Source organism: Syngnathus acus, chromosome 13 (assembly GCF_901709675.1).
Source record: "Syngnathus acus chromosome 13, fSynAcu1.2, whole genome shotgun sequence".
Taxonomy (NCBI): Eukaryota; Metazoa; Chordata; class Actinopteri; order Syngnathiformes; family Syngnathidae; genus Syngnathus; species Syngnathus acus.
The window spans coordinates 187,047-204,207 of NC_051098.1; the positions used below are offsets into that span (position 1 = coordinate 187,047).

At 45.3% G+C, this 17,161-nt stretch overlaps 1 protein-coding gene across 2 annotated transcripts in view; it reads left to right on the forward strand.

The window, feature by feature from the left end:
• Positions 1 to 17,161, forward strand: part of appbp2 (amyloid beta precursor protein (cytoplasmic tail) binding protein 2) — a 226,908-nt gene that overhangs the window by 101,773 nt on the left and 107,974 nt on the right. The window contains exons 4-8 of one of the 2 annotated variants that reach the window (XM_037268417.1): positions 5,459 to 5,582; positions 14,761 to 14,929; positions 15,027 to 15,116; positions 15,245 to 15,339; positions 15,416 to 15,521. In XM_037268417.1, the coding sequence (XP_037124312.1) occupies positions 5,459 to 5,582; positions 14,761 to 14,929; positions 15,027 to 15,116; positions 15,245 to 15,339; positions 15,416 to 15,521 (584 nt within the window). The remainder of the gene's footprint in view (positions 1 to 5,458; positions 5,583 to 14,760; positions 14,930 to 15,026; positions 15,117 to 15,244; positions 15,340 to 15,415; positions 15,522 to 17,161) is intronic. The other variant, XM_037268418.1, reaches the window with a different exon arrangement.

The following is a 17,161-nucleotide window of genomic DNA, read 5'->3' on the forward strand; positions in this document are numbered from 1 at the left end:
CCGTCATACGCTACGAGCACGGAACTCAGCCTTCAAGTCTGGCGACAAGGAGGCACTGAGGACAGCGAGGGCCAACTTGAACCGTGCCATCAGGTTAGCGAAGCGAAGGTTTCCACGACGCCAATAACACCAGGAGTATGTGGCAAGGCATACGGGCGATCACGGACTACAACTTACCCTCCCCCCCGGTGGGTGAGGTTGATGCTGACTTCCTAAATGGTCTAAATAACTTCTTTGGGCGGTTTGAGGCACTAAACAGCACTCCTGCAGTTAAAACTGTTCCCCACCAGGAAGAGGAGGCACTCTGCCTTGACTCAGCCGACGTGTGGAAGACTCTGAGAAGAGTCAACCCACGTAAGGCCCCAGGCCCCGACAACATACCGGGGCGGGTGTTCAAGGAATGTGCAGGCCAGCTGTCATCACAGACATTTTTAACATCTCGCTGGACCAAGCCAAAGTGCCAGTATGCTTCAAGGCTGCCTCCATCATTCCGGTGCCGAAGAAACCTCAAATCACCTCATTGAATGACTACAGACCTGTGGCACTGACCCCCATCATGATGAAGTGCTTCGAAAGGCTGCTCAAAGAACACATCGTCTCCAGACTCCCCCCAACATTCGATCCGTTCCAGTTTGCCTACCGGCAGAACCGCTCTACTGAGGATGCCATCTCCTCCGTTCTTCACCTGAGCCTGGCTCACCTGGAGGAGAGGAACACCCACGTGCGGTTGCTGTTCCTGGACTTCAGCTCAGCGTTTAACACCATCATTCCACAGCATCTGGTGGAAAAACTGGAACACCTGGGCTTCAGCACCCCCCTTCGAAACTGGCTGCTAGACTTCCTCACCAACAGACCTCAGTCAGTCCGGGTCGGACAGAACACCTCAGATGTCATCACCCTCAGCACAGGCTCCCCTCAGGGCTGCGTCCTGAGCCCCCTGCTGTTCACCCTGATGACACACGACTGCGCCCCCAGGTTCACCACCAATCACATCGTGAAGTTTGCAGACGACACAACGGTGGTAGGCCTCATCAGGGACAACAACGACCTGGACTACAGAGAGGAGGTGGAGCAGTTGGTGGGCTGGTGCAGAGAAAATAGCCTGGTCCTGAATGTGGAGAAGACGAAGGAGATCATCGTCGACTTCAGGAAGAACCAGCCTCACCACGCTCCACTGATCATCAACAGCTCAGCTGTGGAGGTGGTCAGCAGCACTAAATTCCTGGGAGTCCACATCACAGACGACCTCACCTGGACTGTGAACACCAGAACACTGGTCAGGAGGGCACAGAAGCTCTTGTACTTCCTGCGGAGGATGAGGAGAGCCCACCTGCCCCCACCCATCATGAGGACGTTCTACCGAAGCACCATAGAGAGCATTCTGACAAGCTGTCTCTCGGTGTGGTGTGGAGGTTGCAGCGCCTCCGATTGGAAGAACCTGAGGAGAGTGGTGAGGACAGCAGAGAGGATCATCGGGGCTCCTCTTCCCTCCATTCAGGACTTGTCATCCCAGCGCTGCGTGTCCCGAGCCCGTAATATTATCAGTGACCCATCACACCCCCACCATGGACTGTTCTCCCTCCTGCCCTCTGGGAAGAGGTTTCGCAGCATCCGCTGCAGGTCCACCAGGTTCTGCAATAGTTTCTTCCCTGCTGTCGTCAGACTGTTGAACATTCAAACGTAGCATTCCTCTGCACACTTGTAAATACTGTTTTTGTCTCCTGCACTGTTTACATACTTTATCACTGCTGCACTGTGTACTTTATACTTATCTTATTTCATATTTTTATATAGAATGTCACTTTTTAACCAGCCGCAATACCACTACATTGTTGAAAGCCGTATGCAACGAAATTTCGTTTTGTGTACACCCAGTGTTGACAAAATGACAATAAAGTTTGTCTAAGTCTAAGTCTAATACTCAGTCGATACCAGCAACCTTTAACTTACCGCTGCGCACAAGTGAAAATCGGTATAATGTCTAGACCCCGAATACAAGACGACCCCCACTTTTTCAGTCTTATTTCAATGCAAAAAACATCATCTTATATTCGGGCCAAAACGGTAATTCCTGAGTTGAAAGAACAAGCCTTGAGGCATACATTTTTGTATTAACAGCTTAACAGATTGTTGTTAGAAATTAATGTTCTTCTGTTTTTTTTTCACAAGACAAAATGATGAAACAGCTATTGCATTTTAACTCATTCAATAAGCCATTTCCAGAAAAGACAACTAGAGTGCCTTCCATTTTAGAGCATTTTGACAGATCTTTCAAGACCCACAAAATATTAAGTTGTCCTAAGAGTTTTTACACATGGAATCTACCAAATGAAAGAATACACATTCTTCTTTCAACAGGAAAAATAGTTTTTCGTAAAACATTTTTCTGTTCTTGACTAATCAGCTGTAGACCATAGCTAAGTTGGTTAAGGTCATGCTCACTGAGCAGTGAATGCTTGCAAAGGTAGCGAATGCTAGATTCATCAACTTTTCTGACAAATGGTGGTAAAAATCAGGGGGTTGCCTCTAGTGTGGATACCGGTACTGTACCTCGATATTTCAGCATCAAAAATTGCTCGTTACACTTTATTTTTAGCACTGGTTAAAAAAAAAGTAGTAGCTCACCAACTCTGTCTTATGGGTAAGTATACAATGGAGGAAATAAGTATTGCCAACAAAGGGTACACAGTAATCCCTCGCTGGTTCACGCTTCACTTATCGCGGCCTTGCTCTATTGTGGATTTTTTTTTTAAACAAATATTGCGGATAGATTTGGTGCATCGCGGATTTTTTATTTATTTTTTTTAATTTTTTTAGTCTGCCGCACGCACGCACGCAGACGCACGCACGCACGCACGCACGCACGCACACACACACACACACACACACACACACACACACACACACACACACACACACACACACACACACACACACACACACACACACGCACAACCCAGGCAACAAGACAGGCAGGTGCACCCCTACACCATCAGTGACTCCCCGATGGTCGTGGCTTTTTGCTTTTTGTAGTGCAGGGCTTTGTCTGCCCATAATGGCTAATGGGAACATGTTGATCTGTGTTCTTACAGTGGATTGGCTTAGCAGTTCTAACAACATTTTATCTCAGCCTCCCGCACTTTATTCACTCCGTCTGCGTCAACATATTAGCAGCGGAGTAGAACTGCGTGTCTGCTTGTCACCCCCGATCGGATCGTCCTGTTTGCTCGTCATAAAATTCTAATGAGTCTTGTGCGGATGCCCTCGCGCTGGGCAGCAGGGCGCAGCAGCTGGTCAGCACGGCAAGAGCAGAGCGAAGCCGTTGCACGTTTACATTTCAAAATGACAAGTCGGTCAGCGGGCTCGCGTTGTGCAGGCATCTCGTAACACAGCGGGTCAGGCAAACGAGAATCAGGTGCCAGGCGTGCGTGTCAAAACAGACAAAACTGTGAGGACTGACGATTAGCAGTTCCGTATTGGCGACGCGCGCCTCAGAGGTCTAGCACAGAGGGCACATGATGCCATAGGCCAGCAGGGCGAGAGCGGAGACGTGACATAGCCACGCACTAAGGAAAATGCACCGCCGTGCAGAAACAGTCGGGACAACGGCAGTGAGCGTAACCGCGCATGTAGAAAAAAGTTGGCATCTTTATTTTTTACTTGGTCTGAGGAAATATTCAAATTTTTTTAGATAGGATTTTTGAGTTTTCTTAATTTCGGATTTGTGTAGGGTACATTGTGACAGCAAACGAGCAGGTGATCGAGCAAGCGTCTGATACGAGAGCATTGTGTTCGTATGGAGCGTGTTTGAAGTGAACAGCAGATTAAGCTGTAAACCATAATCAGCAATATTAAAATAATAAAAGGCTTGCAATATTTCAGTTGATTTGCAAGGAATCCAGAATGTATGACATTTTTGTTTTTTTAAGTGCATTACAGAAAATAAAGAACTTTATCACAATATTCAAATTTTATGAGACAGTCCTGTACATTTTTACAGCATAAGAATGTTTGTGTCATGATTACCGTCTAAAAACCATATTTAAAAAAAACAACAACAAAAAAATATTTTTCCATTTTCACGCATTTTTGCAGAAGCTCCAGGGAGCCGCTAGGGGAGTGCTAAAAATGTGGCTCTGGAGCCGTGGGTTGCTGACCCATTTTTACATTTGGCCCTCGTCTCTTTATTCTTGCACTCTTGTACGCTGCTGTGACAAGTAAATTTCCCCGCTGTGGGATGAATAAAGTTCTATCATCATCATCATCATCAGGATAAGACCGGCCAACTCTCCACCTAAAATCAAGTCCATGAGCATTGTAGTGGCTAATGCTGACCACTAGATGGCAGAGTTGCTCTTGCTGGCTCATAGAGAGGTGACGTATACTGTAAGCCCAGCCCAAATGGGAGAAGAATGAAGAATGTACTGTAATTTCTGGACTATAAGCCTCACCTGATTATAAGCCTCACGAGCAAAGATTATGGGAAAATTTAGTTTTTTTCATAGATAAGCTGCACCGTACTAAAAGCCGCATGTGCACGCGAATTATTTACAAAAAAAGACGGTACATTGAAAGCCTTTTAAACAAACCTTAACATTTCTTTCCAAACACTGCCTGTGACGCGGCAGTAATACCGCAGCAACATCTTTCTCCTGTGCACTGAAACCCTTGAAGTCTTCCTCCTTGATGCCCGATTGGAATAGCGTCAAATAGACTTCACCACACACTTTCTCAGTCTCTCTTTCGTTGTCGCTTTTATGTATTTCTTCTAGCATTTTCCATGATGAGGGTCTGTTCATGCTAATTGTATTCATGCACAAAGCACTAAGTTACCTGCTGTATGAACTGTTACTGGGGCCCTGTCAGTCATCAAATCATATCAAATCAATCTTTATTTGCCAAGATTGAGCATGCCAAACAAGGAATTTGACTCCGGTACATCTCGGCCTCTGTACAACATTTAGGTCGCTAACAACATTCAGGACAACATGTGCAAAAATTGACAATTATTCTCAAACATCCCCTGATCTTAAACTCCCAGGAGGGCATGGAAAAACTCAAAACTCCTACTAGGGAAAATGAGAAACCTTGAGAAGAGACCACAGATGGGAGGATCCCTCTTCCAGGATGACCAGGCTGCAATGGATGCAGAGAGGACACATAGTACACATAAAATGGACAATCCAAAGGTAAAGCATAACTGGTGACCAGACGGTGTCACTTCATACCAGCAGCTCAGGTATGATGATATGGCTTGGTGGCTGTGGCTCAGTTGGTAGAACAGGGTGCCCAGTGACTGAAGGTTAGGCTGTTTCTAATCATGGCTGTTTTTTGATTTGCTATTGCTGCTGGTCCAAGACCAGCATGAAAACAGAACAAGACCATGCTGGTCAATGCTAGTTTTTGTTTTGTTTTGTTTGATTTAGCTAAATTTACACCTCTAATGTGTTTATTTTAGGGGGATTCTTGTCTGACGCTGGCTGGTATGGAGACGCTGAGAAAGTTTTTCTTTCCTGCTTGCAGCTCTGTGCGCTCCACAGTGATGTGCCACACTGTTACAGTGCAATCGAATGTTGTGTCAGGTCAGTGTCACTTTTAACTGTATAATGTTTTACTTAAGAAATATTTCCATGACTGAAGATTTGCTCGCCCATATTGAGCGCTAGCACGCCCGTGACCCCCGTGGGGACAAGCGGTACAGATGATGGATGGATGGATGGATGGATGGATGGATGGATGGATGGATGGATGGATGGACGGACGGACAAATAACAAGTTTATCAAACCATCCGTGTCACTCCAAATCATTAAATCCATCAAAATGTTCATCCTTTGTGTCACTTATAAACAACGCCACCGCTGACTCCGGAAGTGGATGCTGCACTGATGTTGGACTCATCGTCATTTGCGGTTCCAATTCTTCCACAGGCTATATAACTATAGTGGGGCAAAAACGTATTTAGTCAGTCGCCAATTGTGCAAGTTCTCCCACTTACAAGATGAGAGATGGCTGTAATTTTCATCATGGGTACACTTCAACTATGATTCAAGATTCAAGAAGTTTATTGGTCATGTTAGGGTTAGGGTTGGATTGGAATAGCGTCAGATATACTTCGCCACACACTTTCTCAGTCTATCTTTCGTTGTCGCTTTTATGTATTTCTTCTAGCCTTTTCCATGATGAGGGTCTGTTCATGCTATTTGTATTCATGCACAAAGCGCTAAGTTACCTGCTGTATGAACTGTTACTGCGGCTCTGCCAGTCATTGAATTATATCAAATCAAATCAATCTTTATTTGCCAAGATTGAGCATGCCAAACAAGGAATTTGACTCCGGTAGATCTCAGCCTCTGTTCAACATTAAGTGACTAACAACATTCAGGACATGTATGAAAATTGACAATTATTCTCAAACATCCCCTGATCTTAAACTCCCAGGAGGGCAAGGAAAAACTCAGAACTCCTACTAGAGGACATGAGAAACCTTGAGAAGCGACCACAGATGGGAGGATCCCTCTTCCAGGATGACCAGGCTGCAATGGATGCAGAGAGGACACATAGTACATGTAATATAGACAATTCAAAAATAAAGCGTCGAGGGCAGGATGTTATTGCACCGCAATGACTCTAAGACTCTATGAGTGTTGTGAGTTCATCAGAGCGACAGCCTGGGGAAAGAAGCTGTGTCTGTGTCTGCTGGTTTTGGCGTACAGCGATCTGTAACGCTGCCCGGAGGGGAATAGTTCGAACAGACTGTGACCTGGGTGAGAAGGGTCTGTATAGATGTTACTTGCACGTTTCCTCGTCCTGGTCAGGTGCAACAAGTCTTGGATTGTTCCCGATTATCTTTTCTGCAGTCCTGATTGTCCGTTGCAGTCTATGCTTGTCTTGTTTGGTGGCCGATCCAAACCAGACAGTAATGGAGGTGCAGAGGATAGACTGGATGATGGCTGTATAGAAGGTCTTCAGCAGCTCCTGTGGCAAGTTGAACTTCCTGAGCTGTCTCAGAAAGTACAGCCTCTGCTGGGCCTGCTTCCGGGCAGAGTCTATGTGGCCGGTCCATTTCAGGTACCGAGAGATTGTGGATCCCAGGAACTTGAAAGTGTCTGTGGAGGGAATAGCATTAGTGAGGATAGTGAGAGGTGGAAGTGGTGAAGGGTCTCTCCTGAAGTCCACTGTTATCTCCATGGTCTTGAGCGGGTTCAGCTCTAGGTCGTTTTGGCTGCACCAGTGGACCAGCCTCTCCACCTCCTGTCTTCACGCAGTGTCGTCACCGTCAAGGATCAGTCCGATGAGAGTGGTGTCGTCCGCATACTTCAGGAGCTTCACAGAAGAGTCGCCTGAGGAGCAATCATTGGTGTGGAGAGAGAAGAGCAGTGGGGAGAGGATGCACCCCTGGGGGGCACCAGTGTTGGTGGTCCGGGTGTCTGATGTGATGGTCCGCAGCCTCACATGCTGTCTCCTGTTGGTCAGGAAGCTGGTGATCCACTGACAGGTGGAGGCAGGCACCGCGAGCTGGATGAGTTTCTGATGGAGGATGTCAGGCGCGATGGTGTTGAACGCCGAGCTGAAGTCCACAAACAGGATCCTGGCATACGTCCCTGGAGTGTCTAGGTGTTGCAGGATGTATTGCAGTCCCATGTTGACTGCTTCATCCACCGACCTGTTTGCCCGGTAGGCAAACTGCAGGGGGTTGAGCAGTCCTTCAGGTGGTTCGACACCAACCTCTCAAAGGATTTCATGACCACAGATGTCAGGGCGACAGGTCTGTACTCATTCAAACCTGTGATGGTGGGCTTCTTGGCCACCGGTACAATGGTGGCGCTCTTGAAGCACGAGGGAACCTCACACAGCTCTAGGGAACGGTTGAAGATCCTTGGAAAAGTGGGTGCCAGTTGTTCAGCACAGGCTTTCAGGCAGGAGGGGGACACACCGTCTGGGCCTGGTGCCTTCCTGAACTTTTGTCTCCGGAACATCTGACACACCTCCTCCTCGCGGATCTGGAGTGCAGGCGCGGCTTCTGAAAGAGAGAGAGTAGGCGATAACGACGATGGAGGTTTGGACTGAGGGGTTGTGGGTGGATGTGTGTAGGTTGATTGTACTGTCGGAGGTCCTGTTGTGTGGGTGGACCGTAAAACCTGTTTAGCTGGTTTGCAAGCCTTGGGTTCTCTACAGGACGGGGAGTTGGTTTCTTGAAGCCCGTGATGCTCTGCAGTCCTTTCCACACTGTTAAGTGATCAGGATTGGCAGAGAGATGTCTCCCCAGGCTCTCCCCATAACACCTCTTGGCTTTCCTGATCTCTTGGTTCAGTGTGTTCCTGGTCGGCTTGAACAGGTCCCGCTCCCCACTCCTGTAGGCCTCCTCCATGGCTTTGCGCAGCACCCTGAGGTTTGGTGTAAACCAAGGTTTGTTGTACGCGCAGAAGGTCTTAATCTGCACACACAAGTCCTCACAAAAGCAATTTCTGTTGCAAATTATGGTGTAAAATAAGTATTTGGTCAATAACAAAAGTTCATGTTAATACTTTATTACTATATACTGTTTGTTGGCAGTGACAGAGGTCAAACGTTTTCTGTAAGTCTTCACAAGGTTTTCCACACACTGTTGCTGCTATTTTGGCCCATTCCTCAATGCAGATCTCGTCTAGAGCAGTGATGTTTTGGGGCTGTCGCTGGGCCACAATGGCCAAGACCAAAGAGCTGTCAAAGGACACCAGAAAAAAAATTGTAGACCTGCACCAGCCAGGGAAGACTAAATCTGCAATAGGCAAGCAGCTTGGTGTGAATAAATCAATTGTGGGAGCAATTATTAGAAAACGTAAGACATACAAGACCACTGATAATCTCCCTCAATCTGGGGCTCCACGCAAGATCTCAGCCTGTAGGCTCAAAATGATCATAAGAACGGTGAACAAAAATCCCAGAAACCCAAGTGGGGACTTGGGGAATAACCTGCAGAGAGCTGGGACCAAAGTAACCATCAGTAACACACTACGTCGCCAGGACTCAAATCCTGCAGTGCCAGACGTGTCCCCCTGCTTAAGCCAGTACATGTCCAGGCCCGTCTGAAGTTTGCTAGACATCTTTTGGATGATCCAGAAGAGGATTGGGAGAATGTCATATAGTCTGATGAAACCAAAATAGAACTCTTTGATAACAACTCAACTCATTGTGTTTGGAGGAGAAAGAATGCAGAGTTGCATCCAAAGAACATCATACCTACTGTGAAACATGTGGGTAGAAACATCATGCTCTGGGGCTGTTTTTCTGAAATGGGACCAGGTCGACTGATTCGTGTAAAGGAAAGAATGAATGGGGCCATGTATCGTGAAATTTCTGAGTGAAAACCTCCTTCCATAAGCAAGGGCATTGAAGATGAAACGTGGCTGGGTCTTTTAGCATGACAATGATCTCAAACACACCGCCCGGGCAACAAAGGAGTGGCTTCGTAAAAAGCATTTCAAGGACTTGGAGTGGCCTAGCAAGTCTCCATATCTCAACTCCATAGAAAATCTTTGGAGGGAGTTGAGAGTCCATGCTGCCCAATGACGGCCCCAAAACATCACTGCTCTCGAGTAAATCTGCATGGATGAATGGGCCCAAATATCAGCAACAGTGTGTGAAAACCTTGTGAAGACTTACAGAAAACGTTTGACCTCTGTCATTGCCAATGAAGGGTATATAGCAAAGTATTGATATTAACTTTTGTTATTGACCAAATACTTATTTTCCACCATAATTTGCAAATAAAATCTTTAAAAATCAGATAATGTGACTTTCTGGATTTTTTAAATGTATTTTGTCTCTCATAGTTGAAGTGTACCTATGATGAAAATGACAGGCATCTCTCATCTTGTAAGTGGGAGAACTTGCACAATTGGTGGCTGACTAAATGCTTTTTTGACCCACTGTATAGACCAGACTGTATGTCCAAAGTCCGGTCTGCGGGCCAAATCCGGCCCCCGGTCAGATGTCATACAGTCCGCAGCTTCGGTCTTATAATGTATTATTTATGGCCCGCCTGCACTGTCAAACTGAATAAAAAAAATCATGAAACTTGAAACTGTAATTCCTCCTATTACCAAAAGGTGGCAGCACCACCCCTCTCCGCTCATCTCTGCCATGGCGACCGCAAAGAAAACGAGGAAAGTTGACATTGAGGGCTGTTGCTTTCAAGAGAAATGGGATTTACATTACTTCTTTACTGAAAATTAAGGCAATTGTGTGTGTCTAATTTCTAAAGAGACGGTTGCCTTGTTTAAGGGTTTCAACTTAAAGAGACACCATCAGACTAAACATGCTAACACATACGACAAGCTAACAGGGAGTGACCGCGCTGATAAAGTTAAGCAGCTCCAAGCTGAACTGGCATCACAACAGCAATTCTTCACGCGGGGCTGTGAGTCAAAAGTACCGTAATTTTCGGACTATAAGTCGCACCGGAGTATAAGTCGCACCAGCCATAAAATGCCCAAAAAAGTGAAAAAAAACATATATAAGTCGCTCCGGAGTATAAGTCGCATTTTGGGGGGCAATTTATTCGACAAAATCCAACACCAAGAACAGTCATGAACGAGCAACAACAGGCTAAACGATAGCTATGCTAACGTGACATAAACACAAACTAAGAGCTGAGAACGGCCCTGACGTAAAATTCAGAGTTATTCAAAAAACTATTACATAAATAACACGTTAATAAAACCATCTGCGTCACTCCAATTCATTAAATCCATCAATCGTCCTTTGTCAACAATGCGTGCGCGCCGCTGACGGCTCTTGCACTTAAAAATATTCCACAGGCCCATATAACGATATATAAATTATATATCAAATAACTATTATATAAGCAATAATGTTATCAAACCATCTGTGCACTCTAAATCATTAAATCCATCGATCAAATTCCTCGTCCTTTGTCAACATCGCCGCGCGTGCGCCCTGACGTCAGCCTCGTCGTTATTCCACAGATCTACTATATAACTATATTGTAGCGTTAACAAAGTTCAAGGAAAGACGTGGGTTTGGTAAACGGCTCTTTATTTAACAAAACAAACTTACAGGCGTGTGGCGGCGTGGACGCCCAGCCACGAAAGGGGACGAGAGCTCCATACGATAGGACCGGGCGTGCGTAGAAGCCATGACCGAGCCCCATGCACCGTCCTCGGACAGCCACCCGGCTGAGCGCCGGCCCTCGACTTCCATCCACGGAGCTGAAAGGCAGCTCGGTAGAGTAGGACCGGGCGTGCGTAAAAGCATTGTCCGAGCACCATCCACCGTCCCTGGACAGCCACCCGGCCGAGCGCCGGCGCCCGACTTCAATCCACGAAAGTGAAAGAAAGCTGGACGAGTCGATCTTTGTCCTTTATAAACAACCGTCGCGCTGCTGACGCGCGACCGCGACGTCGCGTCGCGCTGCTGTCGCGCTCGCTGCTGTCGCGCGTCACTCGTCCAGCTTACTTTCACTTTCGTGGATTGAAGTCGGGCGCCGGCGCTCGGCCGGGTGGCTGTCCAGGGACGGTGGATGGTGCTCGGACAATGCTTTTACGCACGCCCGGTCCTACTCTACCGAGCTGCCTTTCAGCTCCGTGGATGGAAGTCGAGGCCCGGCGCTCAGCCGGGTGGCTGTCCGAGGACGGTGCATGGGGCTCGGTCATGGCTTCTACGCACGCCCGGTCCTATCGTATGGAGCTCTCGTCCACTTCCGTGGCTGGACGTCCACGCCGCCACACGCCTGTAAGTTTGTTTTGTTAAATAAAGAGCCGTTTACCAAACCCACGTCTTTCCTTGAACTTTGTTAACGCTACAATATAGTTATATAGTAAATCTGTGGAATAACGACGAGGCTGGCGTCAGGGCGCACGCGCGGCGATGTTGACAAAGGACGAGGAATTTGATCGATGGATTTAATGATTTAGAGTGCACAGATGGTTTGATAACATTATTGCTTATATAATAGTTATTTGATATATAATTTATATATCGTTATATGGGCCTGTGGAATATTTTTAAGTGCAAAAGCCGTCAGCGGCGCGCACGCATTGTTGACAAAGGACGATTGATGGATTTAATGAATTGGAGTGACGCAGATGGTTTCGCGCTGCTGTCGTCACTTGAAATTCAAATTACAGTAATCCCTTGCTACATTGCGGTTCGTTTATCGCGGTTTCATTTTTTTGTTTTTTTTTTTTTTTTTTTTTTGAAATTTTTTGAAAAAAAAAAAACACATATAAGTCGCTCCTGAGTATAAGTCGCCCCCCCACCCAAACTATGAAAAAAACCGCGACTTATAGTCCGAAAATTACGGTAAATCAAAAGTAAATATTACTTAATATTAAATATTACGAAGTGGCCATGTTAATACTGTTGATGTTATGAACCTGTAGACGTGCCGGAGTGGCTTATATTTGGTTATTTTGTCATTTAAAAATGAAAGACAATTGGGACAATAAAATTTGTTTTATAACTGTTTGTATTTGCATGAGTTAAAAAACTGTCCGAAAAAACTATTGGCCCCCGGCCCCTTCACTTTATCAAATCTGGCCCTCCTTGCAAAACGTTTGGACACCCCTGGTATATATAAACTATATATCAAATAGCTATAACATAAATAACAATTTTATCGAACCATCCGTGCCACTCCAAATCATTAAATCCATCGAAATCTTCGTCTTCTGTGTCACTTAAAAAAAACGCCGCTGCTGTCTCCAGAAGTACATGAGCGTTGACGTCGGACTCATTGTCAGTTGCGGTTCAAAAACTTCCACAGACCGATGTAACTATATATAAACTATATATCAAATAATTATAACATAAATTACAATTTTATCGAACCATCCGTGTCACTCCAAATCATTAAATCCATCGAAATCTTCGTCCTCCGTGTCACTTATAAACAACGCCGCTTCTGACTCCAGAAGTACATGCGGCGCTGAGGTCAGACTCATTGTCAGTTGCGGCTCCAATTATTCCACAGATTTAGTGCGCCCTCATGCGGTTTAAAGCGGAAATAACATGTGAAGTGATCAACTATACCATTGTAAGTAATGTGTTAATGATCAAGTAATAATGTGTTAATAATTTCGCATGTGAGTGACTCCTGATTATAAGTCGCACCCCTGGTCAAACTTTAAAACAAAAATTGCAACTTACAGTCCGGAAAATACGGTAACAACACTAAATAAGTGTTTTACCATTTACGTTTATTTATTAATAATGATTTCATCACAAAACTTTGCTGATGTAACAAATGCAAAATTGTGTGACTTTTTCATGCATTGTCCTTTTGTAAAGCGCTTTGGGCACCATGTGGTGTAGATAAAACCACCAGACTCACCAACAGCTTCATACTCCAGGCTGTTAGGATCCTGAACTCTCTCCCCCCTTCTGCGTAGCATCCTGTACTTTTGCGCTATATTCTGACTGTCTGCTGTATGCACACTTGCTCCATTTTTGCTCCTCTTATTTATTATGTTATTTGTTTATTTATTATTTATTCATCACTCTTATTTATTCATTGTTTGTGCCTTCTTGTTTTTATTTTTTGTGTTGTTTACTTGTATGTATATTGTGGACTATGTCTTGTCACCGTGGGATAGTGGGAACGTAATTTCGATCTCTTTGTGTGTCTTGGCATATGAAGAAATTGACAATAAAGCAGGCTTTGACTTTTTTGACATTGATAAAAGTGCTTTACAATGCCTCACATTCACCCATTCACACACACATTCATACACCAATGGGAGGCTGCTGTCATGTATGGTGCTGCCAGGTCCATACTGGGAGCAAAACTGGGGTTCAGTGTCTTGCTCAAGGACACTTCAGCATGGTCACCAGGTTTGAGGATCAATCCCACAACCTTAGAGTTGAGAGGGATACACTCTACCACTGAGCCTCGCCCCCTACCGCCCACAGGGAAGTAAGAGCAGCACCATAGGCTCAAGTTGCATGGGTGTCAGGGTGAATATCCTAACACTCAAGCGGAAGCAAAGTAAGAGCGGGAGCATAGGCGATGAGTTCAAGTTGTTGGATCATGGTGTATATTGTAAGTGAAATGGTGTTGGGGTCATCTTAAAGGAAGAGTATGTTAAGAGTGTGTTGGAGGTGATGAGAGTGTAATAGTGTCAACTTATGGAGAGCGTGGCAGAGAGGTGAAGAAGAGAGTGCTGGCTGGGTGGAGAAGGGCGGCAGGAGTGATTTGTGACTGAAGAATATCTGCAAGAGTTAAGGGGAACGTGTACAAGGCAGTTGTGCGACCAGCTATGTTGCATGGACAGGATTAGGAATGAACATATAAGAGGGCCAGCTCACGTGGGACGGTTTGGAGACAAAGTCAGAGAGGCGAGATTGAGATGGCTTGGACATGTGCTGATGAGAGACCCGGGGTGAATAGGGAGAAGGATGCTGAGGATGGATCCACCAGGCAAGAGGAGAAGGAGGCCAAAGCGGATGTTTTTGGAGGTGGTGCAAGAGGACATGCATGTGATTGGTGTGACAGAGGAAGATACACAGGACAGAGTGATATGGAAATAACTGATTTGCTGTAGCGACTCCTGACGGGGGCAGCTGAAAGATTTGAAGTGTTCTTGGGGGTCTACAAAGGTGCTGCTAAACAAGATGGATTACTGTTATTACCCCATTGTGTTCGTAAATTGAGGACTATGTCTCTCTCTCTCTCTCTCTTTCTCTCTCTCTCTCTCTCTCTCTCTCTCTCTCTCTCTCTCTCTCTCTCTCTCTCTCTCTCCGCCCCCCCCCCTCTCTAGGATTCTTCATGTGCGCAATGGTAATTGTAAATTCCATCTGGGGGAAGAGACCTTCAAGCTTGCTCAGTCGCATATGGAAAAATTAGCCAAACATGGCCATGAGGCCAACAAGGCAGCATTGTATGGAGAGTTTTGTGGTTTGCTTTTTGCTAAAAGCCATTATGATGAGGTATAGTTTATCCACACTTTCTGAGAACAATTGTCCAATTGTATTGTGTAATACTGCTGAGAAATGTGTACCCCATTCTTAACTAACTTTGTCCCAGGCATACAGATGGTGTGTAGAGGCCATGAAGGAAATTATTCCAGGGCTGCCAGTCAAAGTAGTCATCGATGTCCTTCGCCAGGCTTCCAAGGTTATAATGTTCTTCATATTAGTATTTGCATTTAACAATTTGGGTGAAATGTATGCATGAAATCCAATGAATCTACTGTACATACTATAACAGACAAATATCCCTTTAGCTATGTACTATTTTTCCAGTGTCTTAAATCTATTAATCTGCTTCAGGCCTGTGTGGTGAAGAGAGAATTCACAAAGGCAGAGAAACTCATTAAACATGGAATATTTCTAGCAAGGTATTATGTCACTTTAGGTGTTTCATTATTGATTTAAATGATCACAATGACATCTGACTACTATTTTCTCTTACAGAGAACACTTTGGGCATAAGCATCCTAAATATTCGGACACATTGCTGGATTATGGCTTTTACTTACTAAATGTAGACAACATATGCCAGTCGGTTACTATTTACCAGGTAAGTAAGTAAACCCAACTACTATAAACCAAAAGACATGACTTATGATGAAGGTTTCATGGCTGTCATCATTATTTTTATGGTAGTCAACACGGTTTTAATCTGCGTACCATATCTCCAGATTGACACACATGTATATTACCACAACAAAAGCATATTTCACCCCTCTGTAATCATGTATTATGTTTTCTCGATTTGCTACGTATTATCTGAATAGTAATTTGATAGAAAGGGGTTTCGTGTAGTCAGACATGTATTTTGTGTAACGAAAGGTTCTCAGTCTCAGCTGTCAACACTTACCGTAAATTTCGTACTATAAATTTTTCTCAAGTTTTGAACCCTGCGGTTTATAGTCTGGTGCGGTTTACCGTAATTTTCGGACTATAAATCGCATTTCTTTTCATAGTTTGGGTGGGGGGGGCGACTTATAATAAGGAGCGACTTATATGTGTTTTTTTTCAAAAACTTTCAAAAAAAAAAAAGTGAAACCGCGATAAACGAACCGCGATGTAGCAAAGGATTACTGTAATTTGAATTTCAAGTGACGTCAGCAGCGCGACGCGGCGTGGCGCGGCGATTGTTTACAAAAAGGACAAAGATTGATCATGGGATGACGAAGGGCCCCACGTACTACCGGCATCATTAGCGGCTTTGTTTCTAAGTGACACGGAGGACGAAATGTTTGAAGGATTTAAGGATTTGGAGTGACACAGAAGGTTTGAAAAACTATTATGGCTTTTACGCACGCCCGGTCCTACTCTACGGAGCTCTCTTTCACCTCCGTGGATAGAAGTCGGGGGCCGGCGCTCGGCCGGGTGGCTGTCCGGGGACGGTGGATGGGGCTCAGACATGGCTTTTACGCACGCCCGGTCCTACTCTACGGAGCTCTCTTTCACCTCGGTGGATGGAAGTCGAGGGCCGGCGCTCAGCCGGGTGGCTGTCCGGGGACGGTGGATGGGGCTCGGTCATGGCTTTTACGCACGCCCGGTCCTAATCTATGGATCTCTCTTCCACCTCCGTGGCTGGAAGTCCACGCCGCCAGAAGCCTGGAAGTTTGTTTTGTTAAATAAAGAGCCGTTTACCAAACCCACGTCTTTCCTTGTACTTTGTTGACGCTACAATCTAGTTATATACTAGATCTGTGGAATAACGACGAGGCTGACGTCAGGACGCGCGCACGGCGTTGTTGACAAAGGACGAGGAATTTGATCGATGGATTTAATGATTTAGTGTGCACAGATGGTTTGATAATATTATTGCTTATATAATAGTTATTTGATATCTAATTTATATATCGTTATATGGGCCTGTGGAGTATTTTGAAGTGCAAGAGCCGTCAGCGGCGCGCACCCATTGTTTACAAAGGACGATCGATGGATTTAATGAATTGGAGTGACACAGATGGTTTTATAAACGTGTTATTTATGTAATAGTTTTTTTTAATAACTCTGAATGTTACGTCAGGCCCGTTCTCAGCTCTTTGTTTGTGTTTATGTCACGTTAGCATACCTATCGTTTAGCCTGTTGTTGCTCGTTCATGTCTGTTCTTTGTGTTGGATTTTGTCGAATAAATTGCCCCCCAAAATGCGACTTATCCTCCGGAGCGACTTATATATGTTTTTTTTCACTTTTTTGGGCAT